The sequence below is a fragment of the Megachile rotundata genome, chromosome 10 (genome assembly GCF_050947335.1).
Source record: "Megachile rotundata isolate GNS110a chromosome 10, iyMegRotu1, whole genome shotgun sequence".
Classification (NCBI taxonomy): Eukaryota; Metazoa; Arthropoda; class Insecta; order Hymenoptera; family Megachilidae; genus Megachile; species Megachile rotundata.
This window is the reverse complement of record NC_134992.1, coordinates 6647355-6674950: the sequence shown is the minus strand read 5'-3', so window position 1 is coordinate 6674950 and position 27596 is coordinate 6647355. Positions and strand designations below refer to the sequence as shown.

Genomic DNA, 27596 nt, shown 5'->3' with positions numbered 1-27596 from the left:
CTCATGTTACTTATTGTACTATACATATGTATAATAGTATTAATTTAATTTATACAATCACAACTTAACTTTGATAACAATTTAATTTATTTAGAAGCTCAATAATTTCATTTATTTAATTTATATATTTATTTCATTTAAACAAACATTATACAAGCGTACAAAATTTACAAACACCGTCGTGTCAATATACAGAAAATATCAAAAGAGTCCAATACAAGCATCAAATAAATGAAGAAAGTTGTTCGTCCATTTAGTTATTAGATTGGTAATAGAGTAAATATAGGGACTTTTGGTTTCGTAAGTTCGACGCGTGCCGATTTTCGGCCATACATTTCTACAGTTCCTTCCACTTCCGTTGCGACCGTTAGAGAACGAAGATGTGCGGTAGTAGCATAGATAGTTTTTCCTTTACTTCATTATATTAGTTTGTATTCATTATCTTTTGTATTATCTCTTTATATTATATACTTTAAACATGGTTATGTGCTCTTTTATTCTACTGAAATTAAACCTAAACAATAAATATTTCCAAATATAAAATAATCAAAAATAAAAAAAAGTCTGAACACACTGTTAAATTAATTTTTTATAAAATTTTCCTTCATAACCACGAAATACATGAAAAAAAATATAGTCTAAAAACTTGTAACCTAACCTAACCTCTTTGGTACACCTAACACTTTTTGTACGAGTATTTTTCACCAAGAAACTTAAACTTTCAGACTTTCCATGAATTATGAATAGACTCTATCAACCGCGTCTATTTTCCTTCGATTTGAATTTTTACAGCCAATTTATTCTGTCTCAGAAAAACGAACCGAATGAATCGATGAATTATGATCGTGTTGGAGGGTGAGCATGGTTGTTCGAATTTTCATGCACTATCGCGCTTCGTGTACGCCGTGGATCGCAATTTACCAAAGTACTGATGCTTGATGCATGCTATGAAGAGCAGTTATTGAAAAATTTATTGCTTTTTCCATTTATTTCTTGTTTCGAATTTCGAGCTTTCAATTTGCTTTTCTTTGGATTTATTTATTTTAGTCGAAACGTTAATCATTCTAGCTTTCTTTTGTTTTTACGATTTTTTAAATTGAAAAGTATGCAGTTTTTCAATAGTATTTTTATATCTAACTTTAATTAGAAAGGATTTTCTAATTTTTTTTAATGTTTAAAAAATACTATAGTCCTTTTTTAGAAGTTTTCATTTAACTTTTAATTATAAAGTTTTAAAATTTTTTAATTTCAGAATTCCAAACATGTAAGCTATAAATATAAAATTCAAAAATTCCAAAATACTCTCCTTTTCAAATTCTGACGATTCAAAAATCCTGCAAAGCATGGACGAAAATTTGTGAGTTCCATAATTTCAAAATTTCAAAATTTCAAAATTTCAAAATTCCCAAATTTCAAAATTCTCAAATTTCAAAATTCCCAAATTTCAAAATTCTAAAATTCTTAAACTCCTAAATTCCCAAGTTCCCAAATTCCCAAATTCTCAAATTCCCCACATCTCAAATTCAACAAATCCCGAATTCCTTAGCTCCTAAATCCCTCAAATCCCAAGATCCCCAAGATCCCCAAATTCTCCGAATTTCAAATTCCCCAAGTTCCAAATTCCCCAAGTTTCAAATTCCCCAAGTTCCAAATTCTCCAATTTCCAAATTCTCCAATTTCCAAATTCTCCAATTTCCAAATTCTCCAAATTCCAAATTCCCCAAATTCCAAATTCCCCAAATTCCAAATTCCCCAAATTCCAAATTCCCCAAATTCCAAATTCCCCAAATTCCAAATTCCCCAAATTCCAAATTCCCCAAATTCCAAATTCCCCAAATTCCAAATTCCCCAAATTCCCCAAATTCCCAAATTTCTCAAATTCCAAAATTTTAAAATTCCAAAATTCCAAATTCCCCAAATTCCCCAAATTCCCCAAATTCCCCAAATTCCCCAAATTCCCCAAATTCCAAATTCCAAATTCCCCAAATTCCCAAATTTCTCAAATTCCAAAATTCTAAAATTCCAAAATTCCAAATTCCCCAAATTCCCCAAATTCCCCAAATTCCAAATTCCCCAAATTCCCCAAATTCCAAATTCCCCAAATTCCCAAATTCCCAAATTTCTCAAATTCCAAAATTCCAAAATTCCCAAAATTCCAAAATTCCACAATTCCACAATTCCAAAATTCCAAAATTCCAAAATCCTAAATTCCTAAAATCAGTAATCAAATTTGATATCGTTACGTAACAGTATAACATACACGCGCGTCGTGAAGAGTTATAACGTTGATGAACTATCACTTCGCTCGACACTAAAAAAGACACTAAACCGCTACCGTGACGTTTATGTTCCATTTTCCAACAAGCGTACCAGATGTTTATTCTGCCACGGTCGTTTCGAAACTGACTCGAGTTCGACGAGCAGAATTTCAAAAAGTAACTACAGTTGTATAGTGGGGAATATGTCGAGCTACCTGAATTTGTTTACTTCTTCGGCTTTCCATCAGTTTACTTTTACGACAGTAATTTGTGCTTCTTGAAAGTTAAACCGATCAATAAAGTGAGTTCATGCAAATACATGTTTCTCTAAAACCGAACATCAAAACTTCTATAAAAATTCTTTTTTAAATTTGTTCTCACATTATCATATATTAACAGTTCTCACAATTGTAGTAATATTTTCATCGTGATATTTCACTTTACAGTTTTTTAATCGGGTTATTTCTTGAAAAGTTTCCTTACTCATTAAAGAAATTTTGACCCTAAAAGAAATTTTAAAGAATGTCTACATCGTATTTGACAATGTACTAATTATGCAATTAATAAATAAAAAATTAAGAACTTTAGATCGTAAGAAAAATTTCAGCAAACTTTTTATTTGAACTTTCACTTTAAAAGTTCTTTTCAGACAAACATTTTTCGCGTGTTGCAACTATTATCGAAATAAGATCTTCCGATTTTTACGAAGATCTAAAAAGCGGTGGAAAAGTGATTTGATAGATTTGCATCGGACTCACCTTTTCCTTGTCACCGATGTGGATCAGCAGTTTCGCTTTGCCATCTTCCAGATAGATTTGCAGACGATCTGGGCTATTCTCGAGGCTGGTCGATAAAAGGAGTCCACGTGGCCTGGTAGTTTTGAAACGAACCACCACTTCCTCTGCTTGAGTTTTCGAATCTTCTGGCATCAGGGCTGTCATTTGCTGTGTCCCGTTTAGATGCAATGTTGATGCATCTGTAAGATATTAAACACAAATTGAACGATGGTTATTAATTTCAGTGGTGAAAATTTCGAACTTTGATTGACAAATTCATATGTGGATATTGATGTTAATGTAGTTCGTTAATTTTGGACGTAAAAATGATTTATGTGCATTCGTAATTGATCAATGATATTTAAAGATGAACATATTGACAATGTTCTTTAAACACGTTTAGATGACATGTGTAGTTAATACATTTAGTTGACATATGTGGTTAATACATATATTTGACATACACAGTTAATTTAGTTGACATATGTAGTTAATACATTTAGTTCACATATGTAGTTTGTACATTTAGTTCACATATGTAGTTAATACATTTAGTTAACATATGTTGTTAGTACATTTAGTTCACATATGTAGTTGACACATTTAGTTCACATATGTAGTTAGTACATTTAGTTCACATATGTAGTTGACACATTTAGTTTACATATGTAGTTAATATATTTAGTTGACATATGTTGTTAATACATTTAGTTCACATATGTAGTTGATACATTTAGTTGACACATTTAGTTGACACATTTAATTGACACATTTAGATACGCATACGTTATTTAACACATTAAGTTGTCACATTTAACTGCCACATTTGATTAATACATCTAATTTCAAACTTATTTTTTAATTGTAAGATGAAGAATGTACAAAATATAGAATATGCAAATTTTTCTTTGAAAATATTTAATTTGCTATATAGTTAAATATGTTTCTGTAACATTGTGGCCCAGTAGATAAATTAATATAATTTATACGATCATGAAAGGAAGTTGAAGATGAATATCCAGGTAAAGATTTACCTTTGCCGCATGTAGGACCCGTGAAGGGTGTTCCGGTACAATCGCAATGAAACCTGTTCCAACCCTCGAGACAATGGCCACCATGCATGCATGGTTGTGAAGGACAGTGTGGTGGTTGAGAATGACAAGCTGGTCTGACAGCGCCTGCAAAATTGTCCACAGAAACGAAATTACTGTACACAGTCCGGTGACAAGTATTTCCAGTTCAAGTTTTTCATTTCGACTAAAACGTTTATTTTTCAAAATTCTATACCCCTTTTGTAAACTTCCTTTCTGTGTTCTGTTTTCTACCTTCAGCGACCACCCATTTTGTTTAAATAATTAACTTTTTGATGTATCGTGTTGCACATGTGCCACACAAAATAACATCATGCAGACTTCTTGTATTTCATGCAACGTTACTGCGAGTTATTAAGCATATTTTTGTTTAGCTTAATTATAATGCTTTGTTGTACTTTTCAGGATTTTATATCAGCTTTTAACAGAAATTTTTGATGTTATACAACATTTTTTGCATAAATTTTTAAGTTAGATGTTTATTGTTATTTTCTTCTTATTTACTCTATTTATTATTATTCTAGTTATTATTATTATTAATAACTAGAGTGATTGTTCTTGATCATTACTATACTTACTATAAGAGTTTAAATATTTTTTTTTAGATATTGAAAAAAATTTTAAAAACAAATAAATTAACAGTGATGTTCAAAAAGTAATGTACATATACTCAATTTATAATTAATAACAACAACAATTTTTTGTTAATTATAAACAATTATGAATAATTTATTAATTACTAGCAATTACATTAAATTAATTAAATTCGCAGTCATCTATTTTATCCTTGTAGAATTTTAAAATTAATTTATTTTATTATTTATCACTACTAACTAAGTAATTTTGTTATTACAAACCGAAGAAATAATTTTTAATTGACACAAAAACGACTCAATCATTTTCCATTAAATATATAAAAATCTTAAAATTTTCTTATAATAAAATTTAAACTTTGTATCAAAATATACGAAAGATCTCGAATTTGTTTATGAACATAATTTATAAACTAATATTTAAGTTATTTATAATAGTTATTTACAAGGTATAATATTTCAAGTTCTTTAAAAATGTCAATTTTTCTCTGTGTCTATTGTCGTATAAGTATTATTCGAAATTATTTATTTAATATTAAACATCGAAATTAATAAATACTAGTTTAGTTACATTTAAACAAAATATAGTAACGTTTTAAAAATATATGAATCTCCTTTAAGTTCTATTATGAAACAGTCTCTAACGTAAGCTGTGGTGTCCGAGTGGTTAAGGAGTCAGACTCGAAATCTGATGGGCTATGCCCGCACAGGTTCGAATCCTGTCCGCAGCGAAATTTTTTTTTATTCTTAAAACATGATTTTTTTATTCCAATTTTTCGTCTACATATTCTTTCCACAATTTTTGTAATATTAAAACAATATTCAATTGCAAAATAAATTAATAACATCATTTTATATCCATCGTGTACTTAGTAGTAGATTCGTGAAGTGCGTCGAAATGACGCATTTTATGTTGAACTATAGAAATTTAGATACTTTATTTGAAATGTATATTAATTTTTATTAACACGAAGAATAATTGTATAAATTAATTTTCGTTTCATCTGTTATATATTTGTCATATTTTATTTTTAGTCTAGAAGTAACTGCACATATGTTCACAAACCTTGTATTAATAATACTACATTACTAAATTTCATTTGCATCTAATTGTTTAAATTAATCACTTTCTACGAATTAGTAAAAAAATAAAATAATTTTACATTTATCTTACAAATAAAAAAAAGTAACTATAAAGTAAATATAAAGTTATATATTACTTATATCCTACGAATAAATATGTTTCGATTAAATTAATAATTGAATTGTACATACACTGTCTAAGGAGTTTAGCATTCTACCTGAGAAGTGCATTGAGAAAGGTAACGTAATGAATTAGTCAGTACAGTAGTTAGCTATTCAATGATGTCATTTCTTGTTTACGCAGCTTGTGGAATTATAGCAGCAAGTGTTTTCAAACAAAGACTCAAGAACATGGTAAACACCTTACGTGAACAGTGTAGAACTACAGTTTAGGTCAATATTTTGTCGCCCCTTTGCATACGGTAGAGCTTCAACACTGCAATAAATTACGTATCTCGTGTGATCGGTGAAAGAATGTTCTATAGGTAGCTATTATTTTAATTATAGTCTATTATTCACTTTTATATTTTTACATCATAACATACCATTTTATCTGTTCATATGCTTCATTTTCAATAGATTGCTATTTTTATATTTTGTTTCTAAAAAATGTTAAATTTGTTATATTTCGTTTCTACAAAATTTTAAATTTGTTATATTTTGTTTTTTATTATAACAAGATGAAACAGTATGTTTTATAGGTTATTTTTTAATATATTTCATATTGAATTTAGTATGATTTAAGACTTTATTTTTATAAAATTAATTTAATTTTATATAGACAAATTTCAACTAAAAAATAGGTAAATATGGATGAATTTAAATTCAACCTTGAAATTTAAATTACTTCCAAAAAGTAGCATGTGATCAGATTAAATATCAAGGGTGATCTCAATCTATGGATTATTTAATAGAATTTTTCAAACTTACAAAAAAATATTAGCAAGCTCAACTAATAGTAAAGAATTTAAATACTGAAAAATTGCAGTTTTCACATGTTTCATATTTTACATCAGCAAAGTTAATATCCTCAAAAATATAAACAGTATAAACGTTAATCTGAATTGTATTAAAATTAACATAAGCCATAAGCCATTAAATGACACCTTTGTACACAACAAAATACAAAATAAAATTTGTTTATTATGTAAACCAAAATTTCAGTTTTGAACTATAGTAAAACAAGCAAAAATTATTTTATAATAAAATATGCATATACAGTTCAGTTATTGTAATCTTCTAATGTTTAGTTGCTATAAAATTAACTTCTAAAAAAGAATCAGTTTAAATAGATTTTTAAATCTATCTTCTCCTTTTGTCTCAAATTTATCAAACTTCTAAAGATAATCAATTTAACTAGATTTAGAGGCAAATTGAGAATTTACGTTAAAGCGTTATTAGCGAATTGGAAACATTTCCTTACCAGAGTCTTGTTGTTGAGCATAACCAGCGATATCGATTGGTTCTCCGTTTATGACAAGGTCTCTCATGCAGCCGACATAACCCTGTCTCAAGGTACCTGTCCACAACACTGGGGGGACTGTTAGGGGTGCGAATGGGGCACCCACACCACCGATATACATCAATCCATCTAAATCCAATTGTGTTGTATCACCTGTAACAAAAACACCATATTGTTCATATTACATCATTGAAATTGTTCAAATAGGAGAATCATACTCTAAATAACAATGTGGCGTTCTATGTAACACAATTACTATGTGACAACGTCATAATCATTGACAGCTCCCTTAGAAATACAAAACCAATACAGTCTAATGCAGTATAAGGCTTCAATATTAATTATCTCCTTTATCAGATTATAATTCGTTCACAATACAAAATTCAATAATTAATTAATATAAAATACAGTATAAGGCTTCAATATTAATTATCTCCTTCATCAGATCATAATTCGTACACAACATAAAATTCAATAGTTAATTAATATAAAATACAGTACAAGACTTCGATATTATCTTCTTCATCAGATTACCACAACTCACTATACAAAATTTCAAGTGAACATTGAATTTTGTTTACCTTTCGATTGGATGGTATTCAAAGTTGAACAAACCCACTAAATCATTTTCATCTCGGTCAAAAATCCGAACAACACCATTTAGCAAAAAGATGATCCAAAAGCGTTCAAACTATCCAGAAATTATTCGACCGCATTTTTGCCGGAGGGGTCGGCTAATTCGATGTTAATTAAAAACTCGCGAGGCTAGTTTGAAGTTCATTATCCAGCGCAATTTTTCCTCGCTCACCCTTACTCAAAACTAAATTTCCTTCTCTCTCATTTCGCGAGAAGGGGTATGAGTATGGGGTTGCGGCAGAAACCGAGGGAGAAATTCAGTGGCCGCTCGAATTACCCTTCTGAACACGAGGAATGACGTGGCTGATGAAAATAATGGTCCCTCTTTGCGAAACCTTTGCCTAATCGTCCCGTAATCTTTCTGCCAGCGCCGCTTGGAACGGCGTTATTTCAAAGGCAAAAGATGGCGCATTTCAGGGACACGCGAAGACAACGACGGAAAGACTGAAAACGATTACTTTTGCTTCTCCTCGGCCGAGAACAAAGGGTTCCGAGTTTGCTACGACGTGAACGATGTAACAGAGTTTTAATTGCGATGATGAACTGTGTGGATAAGTTGAGTGAGGGACCGAAAAATTAACGGTACTTTCTTTAAGAAAAAAATATATTCTATGTGCAAGTAAACATAAATCTTATTATAAACTTATTATAAACATATGTCTCTCTTATTATAAACATAAGTCTATTTAAATGTGAATACATTTATTTAAGTTCAAACACGAATATAAATAAATTTATTTTGTTTAAATATGAATGTTGTATATATTTTATATCAATATGAATATTTTTGTGTATATTGTATAATATCGATATGGATGTTATTGGAATTAAATTATAATTAAATGCTCTCAAATAACAGCCACAAATAAATTTTTGCAAGGTTGCTAAGATAAAAGAGACTCGAAGTATTGTATATTTGAATTGAGCGGTCTAGAGGGGTCACGTGACGTCCAGCGGCCATCTTGTACACCAGGCCTCTTGACTATCCAGCATAACTATACCCCACATTTCTCATTTCTTACTCATTTTATCATAAAAACCTAGATCATTCTGTGTACTTAACAGACTAAAATTATAACAGAACAATTTATCTAAGTACTCAACGCCCATAAATTCAAAGACGAAAAGTTATCTACGTATATTTTGAATAATACGTAGCTTGAAGGGTGGAAAAAAGAGCAGAAGGGTATTAGGCGAATGAATCTTATTTTCCCGGAGCAAACGACGCACAGGGAAGATAAGATGGGAGGTGAAATGAACAGGAGGGGCAACGAAAGAAGAGGAAATACCGAGAGACACGAAAACAAGGAAGAAAGAAGATTGTAGTAAACGAAGAAGGACGAGCAACTCGCTCGTTGAAAATTGTTACCCACCGACAAGCGTGTAAAAGCTCTGCCGAGAGGGTTCAACGGTTAAAATGCTCGACTTTCTAGAGGACTGGTAATCACAATTTTCCAGATAAAATTTACGTCAAGCTATTTTATTTTATACGATGTCATCAACGGTAATCGTTGGATTACACTGACTTTCGTTAATTGGATGTCTCTTTGAGCTCGTATGGTGCACTTAACTCTGACATTATGCTGTGTACAAGATCCGAAAAGAAAAGTAGTTGAAAAGACTTTTCCACGATACTGTAAAAAACAAATATAATTAACAAATCGATCTTTAAAAACCTAGATATATATAAGTAGATATGTATGTACTATACATATAAACATGTATGAATTACATATTAATGTATGTGTATTATCTGTACGTGCCACATAAATATGCATGTATTACACGTATGTACTATACATATGAATACGTATGTACCACATGGTATGTATACATATATCACACGCATCTACGTATCCTGTACACGTGTATATATAGTACATCGATATGTGGAGCCCTTCAGGAAGTTCCGATAGCAATACACGTACACAACCCCTATGTGAATTTGCAGTTCGCTGTTCGTTGGAAGGAAATCGTTATTCCCGCAAAATTTAATCCTCTTGTTGTCACGATACTGTACGAAATGGCGATTACACCGCGTGTATCTGTAATTGTTAAAGCTAGCCCTGGAAAACGGGCGTTTGCTTTGAAATTTGCTGATCATGCCGGAAGCATTTCCGACGAATCGCTGGTGCAATGCTCGCGGTGCATAGCGGTGCATCGCACCTCTGCACGTGACGCTTATTTATTCAGGATGCAGAATTATAATACACGCGGGAGTATGACCGTTTAATTCTCTACCGTGTAACTTGTAACAATCAAATACATACTTTAAATCCCCTTTCGTTGAACGATGCTTATGCTATTAACTCCTTTCGGTAATTTATTTTAAGCAGGGGCTAAAGTTTTATGTCGATTATAAATTCAATTGTAAACGTAAGAAATTTTCTGATATCACATGGAACACTACGAAATTATAACTTATATCAATTTCAATTAAATTAGTGATTATGTGGTACAATTTATCAAAATTAAAGTGACTGATCAAAGACTTTGACTGTTTATAAAAAATACAATTTTTTGAAAATTTTTATATTACAATTTACAGCCGATTTAAAGCTGATTAATTTTTGTTACAAATAGTTTTCAACACATTACTAAAAAGATCTAAAAAACAGTTATATTATTGCATTATTATTTAGAATATTTTATAATATTATTTCAATGTTCAAACAAAGCACCTTCTTTTAACAAAATTTTAGATTTTTTGTATTAAATGATTTGAACAAAATATTAAGATGCGAAGGTAAAAATTGTAAGATGTATGATGTAATCATGAACGTGATGGTGGTTTCCTTCTTCTCCGGATACAAATTGACCGAGAAAGATTACTTCATTAATTCAACTTTAATCGTGGTTTGTGCCTCCCTGATTCATTGTTGTTTTATCGAAACCAGGTGGTCACTGACTTATTTAATTTGATTATGGCTTTGAGGTTTTTTCGTGGTCTCATAAAATATTCAACCGGAAGAATGAGATGAAACTTGCCAAAATAATTCCTTATTTTAATGAATGTTATCGTATAATTTAGTAATCTTATATTCTTCGTTTGGAAGAAATACTTTGAATTAATTTGTTGCTGTAATGAGAATACTTTTATTAAATATTCCATGAATCAGCAATTACTATTATTTAATATGAGAAGTAATTAGTTAAAAAATTTATATTTTTTTTTTCTGATTTATGTTTTAGTTTATTAAATTCGCAATATAATAATTTAGATTCATTTCAATAAGTACAACAAAATTTTGTTTAAATTTAATTTCTGTTTAATTATATTTAAATTGTATGTATACAAAAGAATTGATTATTGTAAATATTTACAAAAATTTATAAATATTTATAAACATTAACATATAAATTTGTACAAACGTTCAATTAAAAATCAAACTTAGCTTAGAATTTGACGAAAATGACAGTAGACAAGTTATTACTCTTGATACAAAATGGCTGATTCATAATGACCTAAAAAATAACCCATATTAACTACGCCACAATTTAATTACATTTAGTTATCATAAATCAATACTCCACATTAATTTGCAGCAAAGACCAACTAAATTTTACCGAAGTTTTCAAACTTCCACAAACAAATAATTATCCCATATTAAAAAAGTGCTCGTGAGTTTCTCAAGAGTCTCGAAGGTCAATCAAAGCAATTCTCAATCTTAATCTCAAACTTATTTATAAATTCCATAAATCGATAAGGAAAAAGAAGAAAGAAACGGAATAAGTAGAAAAGTGAATCGTATTCCATTGGACTGGAAGAGCTTTATTAAAACCGATAAATAAACAGAATACAGAGTTTCCAGTATCGGCAACGTCATCGAACAGTTCAAATAACGAAGCTCGAATACAGAAACCACGATCTCCTTCGAAATCAGCTTTCGTCTTTGCCCAGTCTTTTTCCATTCTTTTTTCGAGTTAACCTCCATTTCTCACGCGTGTATATACGTGAATGGCGGCATTAAATTCCAGCTGCGAACGATTTCCGGTGGCGCGTTTTATCCGCTGGCCATTTGCGATGGTCGGATTTACGATTGCTCGAGAAATACTCGTATAGCCAGCTTTATACGTTTGACACTTTATTTTGTAATATAGTAGCTCATGGAGTAACCTTATCGCAGGGGAAATCGCTAAATTATGTGTTCCCAATTGTGGGACGCCATTTTTGAAATACGCTGATGCCTCGACGAAACGAATAATTGCAGAGTAAAATTATTAATTGCGAACATTATTCGTATTTTGTAAATACGTTTTATGACGAATAGTAGGAATAATTAAAGAAAGAAATCTATTAATAATACTAATTATTGGGGCTATATCTAAAATAGAATATTCTCTCACAAGTGACAGGATTAACTGCATAGTAAAATCTATCAAAAATAAAAATTATTCAGGTCATTTCTAAAATAGAATATTCTTTCACAAGTGACAGGAATAATTACATAGTAAACTCTATCAAAAATAAAAATTATTCAGGTCATTTTCAAAATAGAATATTCTCTTACAAGGGGCAGGAATAACTGCATAGCAAAGTCTATCAGTAATAAAAGTTACTGAGATCCTTCTTGAAGTAGAATGATCTCTAACGAATGACAGGGATAATCAAAAAAGAATCCATTAGTATTAAAAATTACTGAAGACATTTTTGGAGTAGGATTATCCAGTGAGGAGTAATGTAAATTATTGAAAAATAAAATTTATTAATCATAAGAACTATTGAGGCCATTCGTAAAATACAATGGAATGATGCCTGTAAGAAGTAATAGAAATAATTCAGGAATAATTTGTATTAATTATAAATACCATTAAGGTTGTTCATAAAATGGAGTCGTATTTGTCGACAAGTGGTAGAAATAATTGAAGAAGATTTATTAATTATTAGAATTATTCAGGTTATTTTAAAAGTAGAATGATATCTGATGATGAGTGAATTTTGAGAATAAATTTCTATTAATCGTAGAATTTATTGAGGACATTTCAAGAATACCTTGTGGACATATTAAGAATTAAAAATGCTTTCAAGAAATATAAAAACACTGTCAATCATAAAATTCACTATGGCTAATTTTAAAATCCAATAATATCTGACAATGAGAAATAATTGAAAAATAAAAACACTATCGATGATAAAATTCATTGTGGTCATTTTTAAAATAGAATAATGTCTGTCAATGAGTGAAAGTAATAATTGAAAAATAAAATTACTATTGAACGTGAAAATGATTGAGGTTATGTTTAAAACAGAATCATATCTGACAACGAGAGAGAAGATAATTATTTACTATTTATTTACTAGTAAATTTTATAGTTTCTTTTTTATACTAGTAAACATTTTATAAGTAATCATATTTGATGATTAAATACTTTTTAATTACATATGTTACATATAAATTACATATGAACACATATGAACAACACTGTAATTACTTTATACCAGTAAATAATTTCAATTACACAAATTTTTGTCTTCGTAAAAATTTATAATGTACTAATAAAAAACTATGAAATACCAAGGAGTTAATTAAAGAATAGAAACATTTAATCGTGGGAATTAATTAAAGAATAAAGGTCGTCTTTGATCAGGGACAAAGGCAGGTAGTCTATTAATAAAAGAATGAAAACATCTTTCATCGTGAATAATTAAAGAATGAAGACATCTTTCATTACGAAAAAAAGACATTTTCTCCGATGCAGTATATTAAATGAAATCTTTAAATGAAATATCGTTGAAAAAATAAATACGTTGTAACTATACGTTGTATTCATAACGTACATTCATTGCGGTTTCAAGAGAAATATTTGCCGAACAACTAATAAAGTACCAGGAATATGCGGCTACCTAAATTAATGAAATTAATTTTGAAAACAAGGTTGGAATTATCGATACACGTCCACACGTTTTAGCCTCGTGTAAACGAAATCCACAGTTTCTCGCGAATTGTGTTTCCACCCCTTCGTAGCAGAACTTTCACGTAGCCTTTCGTGGTCAGTCGAATTACACGGCCAGTTAATTTGTCTGTGAAACTCGCCTTTGAAATCCGACCCTTCAGCAATTTTAACCTGAAAACTGTGTTCCACCGCCTCGGTTTGACGAGTTTGCGCGAATTCTTCGAGTGTGAACGCATCCTGCGGGCCAGCCGTGTGGGTAATCCCTAACGTGTAAAAAAGACCGATACGAGTGAATCAAACCCTTTGCAATTAGTCTGACACTTCCTGTTACATGCAACCTTTGAACAGGCCGGACAAACGATTTTCTACATTTTTATTATCGTTATAGATTGACGTGGTGTAATATTTTCTGTCTATAGCGATTTTAACGACTCACGAGATATATTTTTCAAATTTTATATTTGCTGCTCTTTGTCAAAATTCTATACCTAGAACTTATTCATTATATTATATGTAAACTTTGTTGTGTGTACAAATTTTTTATTTTCACAGAAAGTGATATGAACTTCATATTAATGGAACAAATAAATTAAAAGGAATTGAACGAATGAATACATATGCACTAATTTGCTCCTGAGCATTTTCTAGTAAATAGTACAGTATATAACTACTAATATATTAGTATTTAAAAAAAAAATTGTTCAAAATTGCTACAACCCCTTTCTGAGAGTTACACTTGCAGTGTAACATACTATGTAAATAATTTTTCGACCGTATATATACATATAATTAATATACTTCTGCATACTCCCCTACATTAAGTGCATTCATATTCATATTGCACATATAACCATATGGCACATAAAAAATTTCATAATACTAAACGAACAATAAACACAGTTAAGCCAGGAAATAAAATGTCGCAATAAGATGTAATATTATTTCCGCTACCGTTGAAATATGAATTATGATCGATCAATTACCATCGTCAGTGAATTTCAGTGTAAGGGTGAGCAAATTTGTATCGCACGCACCCCTATCTCCTACCGAGCGTGAAACGAACGATTCCACGAGGAAACACGACGGTAGTAAAACTACAGGTATGCATATATGCATGTATGTATGTATAAAAAAGAAGAGGGGTAGATTTATTACGTTCCATGCGTGGAACGGTTAGCTGCACCTGCAGATAAGTGTCCTCGAGTGTGTAACTCTGAATTATGAGTGGTTTGCTCCTCGACCCGGTGCATTTTTCCTTCTTCATCGTTTACGTTGTCGAGCAACTGGACTCAGAATTCCGAGCGTGTATAGATTACATGATAAATGCCGTGCATCATCGTCGAACACGGGGCAGATTAAGGCCGCGATTAAAACGGCTTCAATGAAAGATGTACGTTTATGGAAAAGAAAATTTTACCGATATCTGAAAGCCAATAGTTGATCGGTTTTTAGAAAACGTAAGAAAATAAGGTTTTAAGTTGGTTAGGTTGAACTTCAAAATGAACTTCAAATGCTACAAGTTGTGAAATGTTCACGAGTTTAGAAGTTATGAAATATTAAGGTTTTCTTGAAACCTTGATTTCTATCGAAATAAGCAATGGACGTTCATTTATGTTTAATCGTTTATTTTTTTTAAATTTTGCGTAGAGTACATGCTATCTTAAATATGTTACACATTATACATAGATCAGAAACGTAAATCGTACTTGTGGATTGAGTTTTCAATTCAATATCAATTATTGATATTGAAGAATTAAGGTTAAATTCAAAGCACACCTAAATATTTTTGTTTTAAAATTGCAGTAATAATTAGTAATTGGTGCAAAGATTAAGGAACGTAATTTTAATATTGTATTCTGAAATTGGTCGTCGTTGTCTCTAATTAATAGTCAGTCATTCTGTATTGGGAATACTAACGAAGAGTTTGTATAACCATTTTGTCTTTCAAGCTATAAATCATGAAGTGCCATTTTGCGATACGATATCCTCAAATTGTACCTAGTTTTCTATTATAATTTATTCTAGTTTTCTGTACTTAAATCCTTTATGTTATAATAAATGAATATTCCTTATTTTTATATGTGTTATCTAATATCAATGATATGATTATTTAAAGCAAATAAATTATTACCTGGAGTACTAAATTCGACTGTCCGGTTGTCAACAGTCACACGTCCGTCTCTCGCAACACGTCGAAGTGCCACATCATGCCACGTCCCATCATCGACCCGCTCTTTCGACGATTTGACCTTCACAGGCCCGCTTCCAAGGTCAGCGTGCAGATATAAATGTCCTCCGAAGATCTCGAATGCAAAGAGATCTTGCTGCAAAAATAAAACGAGATATCGTACTTTAAATTTAAAGTGTACTGTTCAAGTTCATATTTTAAAGGTGAAACTAATATATGTGCTAACTTTTATACTTTTACATTAAAATTTTATTATTGTCTTATAGACAATTTGAACATACAAATAGAAATTATGGTAAAAAGTTGATAAAAGCATGAAGATAGACAATTTTTCTTTAAATAAATATTTTTTAGTACTATTTGTGAATGGTCAAAAATGTATATTATTTTGTCATATGTTTTGTCATATGTCTTGTCATATGTTTTGTCATATTTTGTCATATTTTTCATCTTTTATAATAACAATTCGCTATATTCTCTCTGCAACGTTACTTTACAGTATCTAGTTAACCTTTCTTTAAATAATTAAGTCCAATAGAAAATGTTTCACAATTATTATTTATAGTTCTCTCAAAAATGTACAGAGAGAATTTGCAATACTCCTTCAAAGAACCTCTATTCAAAAATATCTTGTTATGCAAAAATAGAAAATATTTAAAAAGAGGAGCCAACAAATATTTATCTCAAAACAAGTATTATTAGAACCATGAAAGTTCAATTTCTCCAGAATAAAAAATTCCAGCACCACGTAAACACAGACGAAAATGAGCGTATCGCGAAATCCAATAAATCGCATAAAAATAAAATTAAAATCGATCGTAACGTTCATTCCGCGACCGATATCCTCGTATTAACATATGCATTTGCAAATAACCGAAAACCGTGTTGCAAGCGCGACTACCAACGTGGGTAGCATTTATTCCCGGGATACGGTGATTCTGCTAATGAGCAAGCCACACGAAAGTTAACGAGAACCGAGTTTTCGCAACTTTTCGATTTATCTCGGCCCATTCCGTGCTACGCGGCCGTGATTATCCGCGATTTGAACGCCTCCTTGCTTTAACGTTGAAATATAATTGTGGGAATTACGAGTCGGTATTGTTCAATCGAGATAACCGCGAAACGTGGCTGAAGTGCAGGGAAATCCATTTCACGTGTGTTTCTCGGTCACTTCGTGAGCTAGAAACGTGCCCTGTAAATCTTCAATGCTGAGTTGACCTGGAACGATTTATCTTGACGAATAACGTCGACGAAGAAAATGTCAAAGGGCAAGGATAAGGAAGTTCAAGGTGTTTACTAATTCATGGTATGTGTTCTAGTATTAAGTGGGACCATATGGTTCAAGGTTTTTGTACTGTAGCATGCAAGACTTATAATTGACAATTCACTAATTCATGGTATGTGATGATATGATAATTCATGGTATGTAATATATTGACAGTTTACTAATTCATGGTATGTGTTCTCGTATCAAGTGGTACCATATGGTTCAAGGTTTTTGGACTGCAGCATATAAGACTTATAATTGACAATTCACATTTCTGTTAGGATGATCGCTTGGATACTCGATGCACAGCGCTGATTCACAAATAAAAGAAGACACTATAATACATACAATGCAGTACCTATACGTAATACATGGGGCACTCGCAGGGCTCTATTACATTTGATTGCAATCAGGTAAGAAGCAATGTTTGTTAACCTTTGTCTTAGAATTCTTTATTTATTAGCTACTGACACTTATTTGTAGTGGCTTTAACTATTTAAGATAGATAATTCAAGGTGGTGTAATTCTTGATCTGGTTTGTGATATAAAGTGGTTCAAGAATGAATACTTTGGTTCAAGATGTCTGGGTACTAATTTATGATGGTAAGTGTATTGTTCCTAGCATTATGTGGTTTAAGGATGAATGTTTGGATTGCATTAAATAATTAACAATATTTGTTAAAATTTGTTTTAGTATTTTCTATACATATATTAGCTACTGATACTTGTTTGTAGTGGTTCTAGCTATTAGGTCGAGTCATAAGTAAATTCCGATGCAGCTAAATAGATTTTATTGTGTGTATGGTGAGATTATGAAGGTATAAGTCACCACGAGTTGTTGAAGTCAAATTTAACGATTACTGCGGATAAATACATTCAGCAATTGCAAAGAGTGCAAGGGAAACTCCTAGAAAAGCGCCCTGCACTCGTCAATCGCAGAAATGTCATTCTTTTACACGACGACGCGCGACCGCATACAGCAAGGGTGACTCAAGAAAAAATTCTTGAGCTTGGATGGTCTGTTTTACCACATCCACCTTACTCCTCAGATCTTGCCCCGACAGACTACCACCTTTTCTGTTCCTTACAAAACTTTTTAAATGGAAAAACCTTCAATTCTGAAGAGCAAGTCAGGCAGGCTGTTGAAAGCTTCTTCCAGTCCAAACCAACCACGTTTTACAAGGAAGGAATTGATAAACTACCAGGAAAATGGGAGAAGGTTATAGAAAATAGTGGTGAATATATAATAAAATAATATAATTTTGTTGTTTAATGAGAACGAAATAAATGTCTGATAAAAAAACGGAAGTTACTTATGACTCGACCTAATATTCAAGACAGATAATTGAAGGTGGTGTAATTCTTGATCTGATTTGTGATATAAAGTAGTTCGAGAATGAATACTTTGGTGGTTCAAGGTGTCTAGGTACTAATTTATGATGGTAAGTGTATTGTTCCTAGCATTATGTGGTTCAAGGATGAATGTTTGGATTCCATTAGATAATTAGTAATATTTGTTAACATTTGTCTGAAAATTCTCTATACAAATATATACAAGCTACTGGCACTTATTTATAGTGGCCTTAACTATTTAAGCTACCTAATTCATGGAGGAGTAATTCTTGAACTTGTTTGTTATATAAAGTAGTTCAAGGATGAATTTTTAGATTGTATCAGATAAGAAGTAATATTCGTTAACATTTATTTCAGAATTTTGTATTTACTATTACCACTTATTTGTGGTGGTACAAGATGTCTATTTACTAATTTATGAAGCTACCTGTGTTGTTCTATCAGGTCACCTCATAAGTTGTGTCGTTTTTAACGCTAAGTTTAATTATAAAATAATAATACTTACATTTGTCTTTAATCATTTACGTATTGGTCATCGTTTTCAATGACTTCCTCCCATCTTTCCATCAACTGTTTCATCCCATTTTCGAACAATTTTTATGGTTTTGAATTAAAAAACTGAGTCACTGCCAATTTAACATGTTCTGCATCGTCGAAATTTTTACCGGTTAAAAAATTTTGCAATGATCGAAATAAGTGATAATCACTTGGTGCAAGGTCCGGTGAGTATGGTGGGTGGGGTACCAGTTCCCAATTATAACTCTTTATTTTTTGTAAAGTTGTTTTTGCTATGTGCGATCGAGCGTTGTCGTGATGCAATAAAACTCCTTTCCTATTCACTCATTGATTCCATTCTTTATATCGAAAATATCATTCTGAATGCTTCGGATGCACGTTTTACACTGAAGAAAGGGTACCTCTTGAAAGGTCCAGAGAGAAGTTTTCGTAAACATTTCGTCCAAACAAGATACGGATATTTATATGTATAAACTGCGAGAAAAGGGGACACGACTTATGGGATGACCTGATAGCATTATGTGGTTCAAGGATGAATATTTGGATTGCATTAAATAATTAACAATATTTGTTAAAATTTGTTTTAGAATTCTCTATACATACATATATTACCTACTGATACTTATTTGTAGTGGTTCTAGCTATTTAAGCTACCTAATACATGATGGTGTAATTCTTGTTCTGGTTTGTGATATGAACTGGTTCTTCAAGGATGAATGTTTGGATTACGTCAGATAAGAAACAGCAGTAGATAATATTTGATCCATCTTGTTTTTATTTCTAATACTACTATTTATGATGGTTTAAGATGATTATGTACTAATTCATGGTGGTACAACACTAAATCTGGTTTAGGGTACAAAGTGATTTAAGGACGAATGTTTGAATTGCATCAAATAAGAATATAATAGACTAAAGATTCTTTATTTATTAAATATGAGGTACTTATTTGCGTGGAAAAAGTATTGAATTTGAGAAAGGAATATATACAGTCTGATTCAAATGCAACTGGGACGGTATAAAATTTATATGTGGTACGTGTGATATGTGTAAAATAGGAAAGTTGCAAAAGAATAAGATAGATGATGCAGAAAGATACATTATGTAAAGAATCTTCTACCATTTGTGTGGAATTGTAATAGGTAAAAAATTGCTAAGATTTAAAAATTTGAGAATTTGGTGATTTGTAAATTTGAGGATTCAGAGATTTGGAAATTTACGGATTTAATGATTCATCAATGTGAAAGTTTAAAAATTTGGAAATCTGAAGATTCAGCGATTTTGAAATTTGAGAACTTACAAATTTAGAAATTTAACTATTTAAATGCGTAATCTCAAATTTCCAAAATTATAAAATTTGAAAATTCGAAAAGTAGAAAACTTTCATATTTGTGTATATGTAAATTCAAAAACATGTAAAATGCAATATGTATTTCTTTCACTATACTCCAGTTCAAATTACTTACTACATACATAAGTTGTAAAAGTGTACATATAAAAGTAAAAACCAGGAAGAAAGTTTTAAATTTACTACAGAAATTTGATATGTTACCTCAAAGTTACACGAGTGCATAGGAGGTTAATATTTCCAGAAAGAAATAACTGCAATTACCTGCTTCGAAAATTTATTATTACATTGCAACTTTTCTATCTTCTTACGGTTATTTTATATCTCTACTGTAAAATACCTTCACTTTTATTCCCCTCAATAAAATACTGTTTCTTTATTTTATTTCTTTTTGGTCATTTTCTGGGTTCAGTTTTTCTTTATTTCTGCAGCAGGTAAGTATGTATTATGTAAGTACTTGGGTGAAGCAGGGGGTACATTTGGATAAGGCAAAATTTATACATTTTTTAATTTATTTAGTTTTCAAATTTTATAGTTATGAATTTTAACATTATTTAATTTCTTAAGTTAAGTTTCTTAAACTTCTACATTTCTAAAACATTAAATCTTCAAATTTCTATACATATTACTAAACCCTGCAATTTGCACATTTCTAAGTTTTCAAATTTTATGATGTCGTAGAATCTAAAATACCCAAATGTCTAAATTCCCAAATTTTCAATTTTTTCTAGATTCTAAAACACCCAAACGCTGAAGTCTCCAAATTACTAAATTTCCAAATGTACAAAAATCTAAAATAACAAATCTTTAAATTTTCCAACATTCTAAGACATGCAAACTCCTAAGCCTTCAAATTTCCAAATCTCCAGTTTCTCAGAATACAATATACTAAAATTCCAAAATCTCAAATTTTTCTTAGATTCTAGAACACCTAAACTCTGAAGTCTCTAAATTCTAAAATCTCCAATTCCTCAGAACACAAAATACCAAAACTTCCAAATCTTCAAATATCCCAAAATCTGAAATAACCAAATACCGAACTCCCAAATTTCTAAATGTCCCAAAATTTAAAATATCCAAATACCAAAACTCCCAAATCTCCAAAAATCCCAAAATCTAAAATATCCAAATATCAAAATTCCCAAATCTCCAAAAATCCCAAAATCTATAATATCCAAATACCAAAATCCCAAATCTCTAAATGTCCCAAAATTTAAAATATCCAAATACCAACACTCCCAAATCTCCAAAAATCCAAAATCTAAAATATCCAAATATCAAAATTCCCAAATTCCCAAATGTCCCAAAATCTATAATATCCAAATACCAAAACTCACAAATCTCCCAAATCTCCAAAAATCCCAAAATCTAAAATATCCAAATACCAAAATCCCAAATCTCCAAAAATCCCAAAATCTATAATATCCAAATACCAAAATTCCCAAATCTCCAAAAATCCCAAAATCTAAAATATCCAAATACCAAAATTCCCAAATCTCCAAAAATCTAAAAATCTTAAGTACCCCAAATTCCCAAATCTCCAATTCCTCAAAACTCAAGACTCCCAAATATACCAATATCCTTAAACTAAAAAATCTGTCAACAAAAAGTGCCCCTAACAGAAATGCTCTCTCCCCACGGTCGTCACATTTTCCCTAAGCACATCAAACTTGTTCTGCAAAGTTCTCGTTTCTTTGTTTCCCTCGTCATTCGTTTTCTCCCTCCTGTTTCCTTTTCACTCCTTTTTGCACCGAGATCTCTCGCCGATTATTCGCGTCGATCGAGCCACTGGTTGACTTTTAATGGACTCAATGCGAAATCGTTCCGCGCGAATTTCCGCTCGGTTCGTTGCGATTAATCGAAACGATTGCGTCCGCGTTGCCGCGAATTCGAGATTGTATGAAATATTTTGGAAAATGAGAAAGTCAGGAAATTTTGGAGCTACCGGTTAACGAAGCCATTCATTATTGACCCACTTATTTAACATTCATCAAAAGCTTACAGGATATTTTCACTTCTTTCTGAGAAGTTTTTTCAACTATGAAAACCCTGTTCAAAAGTTGGCCGTACTAATTTATTCTTCTCATTATTCTGTTTTATGGTCGGTTGATTGATTCGTTAGGGCAGTTTTATGATCGGTTAATTAATTGGGACTGGAGATGATGTATTTTGCGTAATGTTACGTGCATTTTGGTTTATTGATGGTGTATAGGATGTTCTACTTATATTATATATTTCATTTGTGTTTATAATACATTAATGATCTTGACATTTATAGTGACCACTAGATGAATCTTTTTTTGTCACTAATAAAATATTGATATTCTACAACAAATTGCCAAATTTTAAATAAGATCACTGAACGGTTCATTACAAAATGTTTCATCTTAATGGAGTTACATTGCTTTTCAATGGAGTTTCTTTGCAGTTTATAATAAGGAAGTTTGTTTATATTAGATAAATTTAACAAATTCTTTGAAATCAGATAAACTGAATAAATTTATCTCAAGTGATGCAATTCAGACATAAATATTTTTTTTACAATAAAATAGTAATCTTGATGTGACATGTATGATCACTTCTTAATCTTTTTCTGTCATTAAAAGAATACAAATATTCTACAACAAATTGTCAGATTTTCAATTAATTCATCAAACAGTTTGTTACACAATTCCTCTTTAATCAAGCTGCATGTTTTTTGTTTTCTATAGAAAAATTTATATTGCGAATAAATTGAATTAAAATACAATATTCAAACTGATAAATTGTATGAACTGAATCGGACAAGTTGAACGAATTTGTTTCAATTATGACAAACAAACAGATTTGTTTTAATTGAACAGATTAATGGTGTCTGATTTATTTGAGCCACATGGTGTACTAAAAATGCACTAGGATTTAATATAAAAAAATGAATAATTCGTGAGATTCTTTACATGTTACATAGTGAACAAAATATTTGCTATTATGATGGAGTTATATGTTTTTAAGTAATCAAAAATAGGAAAATAACTTATAAGAAGTTTAACATCTAAATACAGCCCTACCACTGCACACTAATACAGTCCCTGGCCATTAAATTAGGACTACTAAAAATTTTCAACATTTTTTACGTCGTTTTTCACGTCAGTATTTTTTACAGTCCCGTCTATAAGAAAAAACTTCAATATTTTTAACAAACATCAATATTTCATTGCTTCCATATTGCAAACATAAGCTTCAATTTTCTTCAATTCTCCTAGAAAACGATGGAAAAGCAAACAGCTTTTCTTACGTTGAAGTTATACGTTTTTAAGTAATCAAAAATGAAAGAAACAATTTATAAGTTTAACCTCTAAACACTACAATCCCTGGCTATCGAAGGACCACTATAAATTTCCAGCATTTTTCACGTTTTTAAAATTAAAAGGCCTGTACTAATGATATAATTTACGTAACATGATGCACTACTGTATAACATTATTAACACATGTTAATATCTTGTATTTCCACCCTTTGCTTTGGTGACAGTTTCCGGCATCTGTATACATCATATGCTTTATCTTCATTATTTTCCCAAATATCTGTAATTCTTTTCAACTCAGATAATGTTGGAGATTTGTAAACTAGTCTTTTGAGTTGGCAGATATTTTCTGTGGCATTCAAGTTTCACCTGACGCTATCGATACTCGAGCCTAACGTAAACGCTCGCACAGCCCTTAATCGCTCATCACTCAATTTGATTATTATCGATAGTAACAAATCAATTGCTATGTACATATCGTTATCAACGCATTCAGTAATAATTTTGCATGACCCAAGACAATTTTCCATATTTAATATAATGTTATAGTCATAAAAGTGAAATTTTCGTACGCGGTCCTAATTTGATGGCCAGAAACTGTACAACATGGCGGCTCTCACAATGTCGCACGGCCCTGAATCGTTCATTACTCACACAATCTCATTATTATCGATATTAACAAATTGCTATGTACATATCGTTATCAATTTAGTAATAATTTTGGGTGACCCAAGACAATTTTCCATATATGACATAATAGAGACAAGGGTGAAATTTTCGTACGTCTTTCGATGGTCAGAAACTGTAATGACGCGTTGTTACGTCGAAAATAGTTTGTATAGGAAATGCTAAACATACCCTCGTGTGTGCTCCACTGCGGCTGTACATGATAAGTCCATTCGGTTCGTTGGTACGAATTTTGAAAGATATGCTTCCCGCCGTGGCCGCCTTCCAAGGTGGCAGGACCTGAAACAGACCAGACAGACGTCCCTTAATGCCCCGACTCTTGGCCGATGCCGTTACTTCCGGACAAACAAAAGACAGGGGAAAGTACAGATCGTGAAAGAAAGAAAAATAAAGCCGCGAAAGAAACGGAAGGAAGAAGGCAAATCCCTCGACGTCCTGAAGAAGAATGGAGAACGGACAGTGTTGGTGGGCCACCGTGCTCGGAATCCAAAATTCTCGGTTTTCCCTCGTGGACGACGAGTCCATTTATCATGCACGACGGCTTAAATAATCACGTGTCTCGTGTTCGTGGAATTTTTACTTCAATTCCGAAGCAGGACCGTGTCTCCGGTGGGATGGCTGATTTACGCTCGCTTACGTTCCCGAAAAGTCGACGAAACTTTATCCACGCGAATCCCATCGCGAGAAATTCCTCGTTCGACGTGTTGTCAAAAAAAAAAATCGTGTGAAGCTGTTACGTAAATAGATAAATTAAGCGGGAGAAGAATTTTCGTATTCGATCGAGATGTTTGCGAGAGATATCGGTGTCGAGTTTGTAGTTTCGTTCTGCGAATTTATCGTTCGGATTTTATAATATCGAGAAGCTAGCTACGAAATCGATGAGATGAGCTTTGCGTGGATTTCGAAGATGGATAGTTTTTTTTATCGACGAATTTTCGAGATCTCGAAAGCTTTCGGTGTTGTTTGAATTCGGTGTCGGAGAGAAAGTGTTCGAGCGTGGTGCGCAGTTTATGGTACGTAAATAATTTTGATAAGAAATAATATTTGTGGTATGTAAGAATGGAATTTTAGATTTGAGAAACTTCTTTGCGACGAAGGGTTTCTGGGTAAGGTACACGATCGATGGTGGTTTTGATACGATGTTTGAAGGGATAGGTTTTTAATCATATTACATTTTTGGATTTATTATTTGCTGTTTGCTACTTATCGCGATTATTATTACTTGCTACTTGTTATTATTCGTTGTTGTTGTTTTATGAAAACATAACAATGTTTATGTCATTACATTAAATTATATTACTAAATAATTATAAATATTTTCGAAACTAAATTCTCAGAAATTTGGAAATTAAATTTGAAACGTACGAAACTTAGAAATTTGAAAATATAGAAATTTCTTATTAGACTTTCATACTTTTACTGAAATTATACTGAAATTTGTAAACTTCAGAATGCTTCACAACACGTATTAATATTTCTCTTCGACCTATTACACTTCCGTACATCCTAACATTTTATTCATATAATTACATGGAACTAACAAAACTGCTAGCTAAAGTCAATAATTATTAGTCAAGTTTCACAATTACCACGAAGAGAAAGAAACGTAATTGAAAAGAAAATAGAGCAAAGGAATCGACGAACCTTTCCAAGCATACGGTTCGAACGATTAAACGGCGGGAATATTGAAGCGTTTAAATAACGGGAAAATGAGAAGGTAAACGCAATTGAAAATGAGAAAATTTTACGACTTCTTAAGTGTTCTAGTGATGAATAAAGCGTTTGCAAATTCCTTCGTTAATGGACCATTAACCTGTCTAGTCGTGTGCAATTTCAAAATTGTATTAATTTTAATTATTATGCAATTGCAATAGTGTATTTCTATTTTCATGTAAAATATATTAGTACTTTAATAAATCAAGTATATTTTACATTTAAATTAATTTTAATTTTTATTCAACTTCTTAATTTTTACTTTTAAATTTTTTTCTAATAAAATTTGTATTTCACAAATTTTTTAAATGATTTTTATTGAAATTTGTTTTTATAAAATTTTCACTCTATTTTTACTGAAATATTTTTTAATCGCGCCAGCAATTTATTTTTAACAGATTTTGTAATCTATTTTTACCGAAATCAATTTTCAACAAATTTTTTCATCCTTTTTCACTAAAATCTATTTTCAACAGACTTTTTATTCTTTTTCACTAAAATTCGTTGTCATCAGATTTGTTAAATCTATTTCAACTAAAATGTGTACACAACAGATTTCCCAATCTATTCAAAATATTTTGAGTAAAAATTAATTTTTCTGAAATTTTTAAATCAGTTTTAAACAGATATGTTTATACTGAAATTTTTAGCAAATTTTATAATCTATTCTTATTGAAATTTCAATAAATTTAACATATTCCCATCGAAATGTATTTTTAACATGTTCTTTAATCCATCATCACTAAAATCTACTTTCAACAGATTTTCTAATCTCTTTCCACTAAAGCTGTTATCAGATTTTTACTAAAACCAGTTTTAAGCACTTTTTCTGGCAAATAGAACGTGTTATTTTAATTTGTTTTCAGCAGCTTTATTCAAGCATTCGTTACCCGTTTTCATTTCACACAAAGAATTTATTGTAACTCGAAGTTCCACAACAAAGTGTTAACTCGTCTCGGCGAAGTTTTCGAAATGAATGCAAATGAAAGCAAACGTTCTGCTTGAATCCCGAAAGAAAGACGAGCGGAAAGATACGAGGCAAGAAGACGAAGCTGAAGTAGTTGTCTTTTATTTTCCGGCTGGTTCTTGGGAATTTCGAAAGGAAGAATCGTGGCTTGAAGTGTCGCTCGAGAGATCGAGAAGAAGAAAGAGAAGACAGTGAAAGGGCAAAGAACCGAGGAAACGTGAAACTCGAGAGAACGACTCAGCTTCTATAGTTAACGCGAATATTCTCTTCGTTTTCGTAATGAGCTCGTTATCTCCCTCGGAACGCTTATTAATTGCTTACCTTGTTAATTAGAAGAAAAATGGTCGGGCGAAAGGGATTTCTCTTGTCCTTTTGTTTCACCCTGTCACGGGCCAGAAATTGAAATTTCGTTTCAACTTGGTTAATGCAGCGCATTTTAATGTAAATTTCTAACTGATAGTAAATGGAGAAATGCGATGG

At 31.2% G+C, this 27596-nt stretch overlaps 1 protein-coding gene and 1 non-coding gene across 7 annotated transcripts in view; one reads left to right on the top strand and one right to left on the bottom strand.

Annotated features, from left to right (window-relative positions):
• Window positions 1-27596, bottom strand: part of Nrx-1 (neurexin 1) — a 583956-nt gene that overhangs the window by 139248 nt on the left and 417112 nt on the right. For all 6 annotated transcript variants that reach the window (XM_076536346.1, XM_076536345.1, XM_076536349.1 and 3 more), the window contains 5 exons: window positions 24608-24715; window positions 15926-16118; window positions 7225-7416; window positions 4069-4212; window positions 3017-3234 (listed from right to left, as the gene is read on the bottom strand). In XM_076536346.1, coding sequence (XP_076392461.1) covers window positions 3017-3234; window positions 4069-4212; window positions 7225-7416; window positions 15926-16118; window positions 24608-24715 — 855 coding nt within the window. The remainder of the gene's footprint in view (window positions 1-3016; window positions 3235-4068; window positions 4213-7224; window positions 7417-15925; window positions 16119-24607; window positions 24716-27596) is intronic.
• Window positions 5368-5449, top strand: TRNAS-CGA (transfer RNA serine (anticodon CGA)). The gene has a single exon. It is a non-coding gene; the product is annotated as a tRNA-Ser (tRNA).